General features: G+C 39.8%; 2 protein-coding genes across 2 annotated transcripts in view; one reads left to right on the plus strand and one right to left on the minus strand.

Annotated features, from left to right (window-relative positions):
* Nucleotides 1-811, minus strand: part of LOC106805235 (ribosome production factor 1-like) — an 11,295-nt gene extending 10,484 nt beyond the window's left edge. Inside the window, exon 1 of the mRNA XM_014806757.1 lies at nt 629-811. Within this exon, the coding sequence (XP_014662243.1) occupies nt 629-781 (153 nt within the window). The 5' untranslated portion in view covers nt 782-811. The remainder of the gene's footprint in view (nt 1-628) is intronic.
* A 183-nt stretch (nt 812-994) lies between these two features.
* LOC106805228 (proteasome assembly chaperone 3-like) overlaps nt 995-5,309 on the plus strand; it is a 7,698-nt gene continuing 3,383 nt past the window's right edge. Inside the window, exon 1 of the mRNA XM_014806745.1 lies at nt 995-1,060. Within this exon, the coding sequence (XP_014662231.1) occupies nt 1,004-1,060 (57 nt within the window). The 5' untranslated portion in view covers nt 995-1,003. The remainder of the gene's footprint in view (nt 1,061-5,309) is intronic.

Below are 5,309 nucleotides of genomic sequence, written 5' to 3' on the forward strand. Positions count from 1 at the left end.
AATTTATCTGAATTGTAATTCCGTTACCGTGGAATTGCCCTATTGGTTCGAAACATAAGAAAGAATGGAAAAAATATGTGAAGGAGACTATTTTAAAAACAATAATTATGAGAGATACAATGAGGTCTGGTGAGAAAACAAAAATGAAAATGATAAATATCGAAAGCTATGTATTAAAGCCATATATGACAAAACTGTCATTTGATGATGCATGCCTTGTGTTTAGGTGTAAGACGTGCATGATTAACTTAAAAAGTTATTTTAAAAATAACTACAGTAACGAAAGATGTGATTTGTGTGATGAAAATAAAAAAGAAAATTTGGAACATTTATACTCGTGTAAGATATATAGAGGGTATAATAAAGGGGAACGGGTAGAAGATTGGAAAAGTGATGACCCAAAAATACTAAAACCAGCACTAGAATATGTTAAAAAGGCACTATCAATTAGAGAAAGTAAATTAATTAATGCTAACTTGTAGACAGAATTTCATTATCTACAGGATTTCCCCGCACATTCCAAGGAGAATCTGTGCCTTGTGAAATACAAGAGAGGGACCCCAAGATACAAGATACAAGATCCGGCATCCCGCATCCGGGCAATCCGCAATATAAACTTGAAATGTACCTTTCGCTTTTCTCTTTTGATCTTCACAAAAGTCTCTGCACGCTTAAATTTGTTTTTGATGCTGGATATATTTGGCGGTGGGATAGTACTATTATCACCATCATCATCTTGTTTTGACATATGACGAACATGCCTTCGCGTGGACGACGCCATGATGTTTCCTAACGGCGCGTGCCGCAACACGCTGCAATAGGTAAACCAATGTCAGTATTTGTTTCAATGAACTTTCTCAAAGTAATTTAGCCATTAGGTGATATAGGAGTTGTATTATAAGCATGCTTGATATTATCTGCATGTATCTTATAGCGACCTCATTTTTATTATAACATAATAAAATAATATCATAGCATATTTCTCCAGAAGGTAAAGGACGTTATGGAAGTGGTTGCTTCCTCAGCCGCGTTTTCGGATTCCGTCCTCAAAAACAAACAAGTGCGTAGGCCTAGATATCCGATGCTGTTGCGTTTTCTACATGACAGTATAGTGCTCTGCTCTCAACTTTTCTGTGCTTGTTTATAGTTCTAAATAGTTACAACGACTAGTGCCTATTCAGGCTATTGGTCCCAAGTGCCAGTGCCAGTATCCCTCCTCCTAACTTTTCTTTCCTCTATTCTTTGCTGAAAACAATAGAAAATTGATTAATTTCATAGCATGTGATTATATATATATATATATATATATGCAAGTTTATTTTCCATGCAGTTTACATCTTCTGGTTACAGAATTTTAATCATGGGACTATATGGACTATTTTGGACAATGACAACAGTGCAAAATATTTTTAAATCTCCTTTGGCACTAGGGTAATATTTTTTATAATTTTTATGGATCTAATTAAATATAGTTTCATGGCTGCTATAGATATCTGAAATTTGGTATACTAATGCTCAGGAACACATAGTATGTGAATATATGGAGTACATACATGTGAAGTATGCAAGTAATTGTATACATGGACAATTTTGGGGAAAACGTCAAATTGTGAAAAATGAATTGAATGAAATAATTTCATCACCCATACTCATCATCAGTCATAGCTGCCAGAAATTTTTTACACTAGTGTACAACAAACATAGTATGTAAATATGTAGAATAATTACATGCAAATTCAAATTCAGTTGTGTGAATGGTCGGAACTAAATTTCTACGACATTGGAAACATGTTTTCGAAAAGTTTGTTTTATGAAAACACAATTTTCACAGTGATATATTGTCATTTAAGAGCCTGGAAACACCCTTACTTGGATACATTAACGTATGGCCTACAGTTATATCATTATCAGCAGGGCTCACAAGCCTCACGCATTTGGCGTGAGACTCACGCAATTCAGCACAATCTCACGCACGTTTCTGATAGTCCCCGAAAATCTCATGCAATTGCAAGAATCCAGTTTTTATTCGTTGCGTGGAGTGGGTCTAGCCAAACTTTGCCGAAAAACGCAGGACACGAGGCACGGGAATCTCGACATTTATTACTTGTGGCGCACCCAGCGACTGATTTTGCTAATCTGATGTCACGCGTTACTATAAATAGCCTTTCGCAGCATTGGCCGGGTGCGAAGCCTGATGGAATCCTGCTAATATTTTTAGTACTGTTACGATCACTATGTCTATGATTTTTGTACATTGTATGTTTTTCATGCTTATTTAAGCAACAAATATCATGTTCAGATTGCTGCTGAGGGCATCAAATAGCACCCCATTTTTAACAAATTTTCCTATCTGGGGGAGGGGGGACACCCCCTGCCTCCACCCACCCCCCTTCGCGCCTGCGGCGCGCAAAGGCTACTTAGCATTCGGCCTTAGATTGTCTGATTCAAAATAAATCTCACTCATTTTTAAAGCTACCCCTTGAGAGCCCTGTACCAGTAAGAAGTCACAGCGAACTTCCTAGCGGCTTTGGTCAGGCAAGATGGTTCTAATTGTGAATGCAAAGTTTTATGTCATGTCGTAATTTATTTTAAAAGTTATGTCATCCTAAAGTGGCTACACTGGTTCGATTGCAATGATGACTGGCCGAATAATAAACAATCAATAAATCAATGAATGGGACACAACTACCACTACCAGTACCAATATTAACCCGACCAGGCTGTGTGACTGACGTCAATATACAGCCTGACATCCATCCATTGGGAAATCTTGTACCTCTACAAAAACTGCCAAACAATTACGTATATCTCAAATAAAATAATCATCTAAGCATTTCTGCCTTGTTTTGTATTAAGTATAACGTTCACTTATAGTATTCCAGCGTTGTTATTAAAACTAATACCTCAGTTCACTGTGCACAGTGTAAATTTCAAGATCCAAACCGAAATTTCAACTAACCGCCAACCGCCATGTTTCCAGTGCGCATGCTTTGGAACGGCACGCGGAAAACCCGAAACGACATAACATACCATAGCGTTGCAACTCGCGTTGGCGCGAGCATAAATAAGCATCGTATATTCAAATATATATAAATATTAAAACATTGAAAACCAGGAAACATCAATCTACAACAACTTAATAATTATCACTGCGAAGATATGTACTTGCCTTGTGTTTAGGCCTACGCACCGTGAAAATCAGGTCCATTGCCGATTTTAGTCGCACTGAACATGGCGGACGTGGCGGCTGTCTGGTTGTTTTGATCCAATTCATCTCAGAAAAACGGCATAACTCGATAAATAAGTAGCGCCCATTAGCGCCCAGTTACCGCGAGCAAGCCAGAGGTTTATAGATTCGTTTGAGCTATTACATGTAACGCTAGCTGTGTCAATGGTTGGATACCGAGCCAACTACAAGGTTTTATGTGCAAGAATTTGAAACGGTATTCTAACCCTAGCAATACCGTTTCTTGGAGCTATACCAATATATATGACAATGTAGTGAATGTACCATCCACTGATCCAGAACTAGTAATAGTATTAATAATGCTGAGAGGGTCTATGTCCCCCAGGGTACTGCCGGAACGTACCCTGGGTACGGTCCAGTATACCGGAACGTACCCTGGTACCAGAGCATATAAATGCCGGACCGTACCTCGCCTACTCCACTAACGAGTCGCCTACGCCTACTCCCTAACCCTAACCATATCAGATAGTTACCAGGGTACGTTCCGGCAGTACCCTGGGGGACATAGACCCTATTAGCTCCAAGAAACGGTATTGCTAGGGTTAGAATATACCGCAAATTCTTGCCCATAAAACCTTGTAGTTGGCTCGGTAACCAACTATCGACACACCTAGTGTGACATGTAATAGCTCAAACGAATCTATAAACCTCTGGCTTGCTCGCGGTAACTGGGCGCTAATGGGCGCTACTTATTTATCGAGTTATATGCCGTTTTTCTGAGATGAATTGGATTAAAACAACCAGACAGCCGCCATGTCCGCCATGTTCAGTGCGACTAAAATCGCCAATGGACCTGATTTTCACGGTGCGTAGGCCTAAACACAAGGCAAGTACATATCTTCGCAATAATAATTATTAAGTTGTTGTAGATTGATGTTTCCTGGTTTTCAATGTTTTAATATTTATATATATACGAGTATATGATGCTCATTTCTGCTCGCGCCAACGCGAGTTGCAACGCTATGGTATGTTATGTCGTTTCAGGTTTTCCGCGTGCCGTTCCAAAGCATGCGCACTGGAAACATGGCGGTTGGCGGTTAGTTGAAATTTCGGTTCGGCTCTGGAAATTTACACTGTGCACAGCGAACTGAGGTATTAGTTTTAATAACAATGCTAGAATACTATAGTATAAGGTAAAAGTCATACTTAATACAAAACAAGGCAGAAATGATTAGATGATTATTTTATTTGAGATATACGCAATTGTTCGGCAGTTTTTGTAGAGGTACAAGATTTTCCAATGGATGGATGTCAGGCTGTATATTGACATCAGTCACACAGCCTGGTCGGGTTAAGACCCTATGAGCATTACTATCCAAACTACAGGCACTTGGAATGTCTCAATAAAAAAAATTAATGGTAAATAAACACGAAATGTATCAGTCTTAATGTTTCTCTACTCTATTTCGCCTATAATCACCTGTAAATGCCAGTCAAATGCTCATCTGCAATGTAAACAAGAATGCGAGTTCACGTAGAAATGATGAAGAAGATCCAAACTGGTGTGGTAAACTGTACAACCTTTAATACTCATACACCGTGTAGCCACCTCATCAGACAATCGCACAAACAGACAAAGAACGCGCACACGCGCATACGCGCGTCTGCTCACTCTCGCGCCCAGAACCAGAATCCCCCCCCCCTATTACATCTCTCCCTATATATTCGCCCAAAACTCCCTACATCTTGAGCGCACATGTCACCCGTTCTGTCCAGTTCCAACCGTTCCCCTCCTTTCACAATCACCCTAGAAACTACCTAACCTAGAACCCGCTTATCCAACTCCCTGTAACATCAATGCCGCCGCCCAATATGTGCGACGTTCTGTCTAGCTAGACTATGGCTAAAACAACTACCAGTCTAGCTCCACGCACTAATCCATGTGACACGTACCAAAACAGATGTTACATTATCTCCCTTTTCCCAAAAACGATGACAACCCTGTCATCGCTTCAGCGTCCTCGCTGCTCTACACTTTACCCTGAACCTAACCAATTCTAAAAAAAAATTACTACCCAACGAGAGAAACGTCTTTCTGTCCGATTAAACCCCCCACAATCAA

Source organism: Priapulus caudatus, unplaced genomic scaffold (assembly GCF_000485595.1).
Source record: "Priapulus caudatus unplaced genomic scaffold, Priapulus_caudatus-5.0.1 Scaffold6, whole genome shotgun sequence".
NCBI lineage: Eukaryota > Metazoa > Priapulida > Priapulimorpha > Priapulimorphida > Priapulidae > Priapulus > Priapulus caudatus.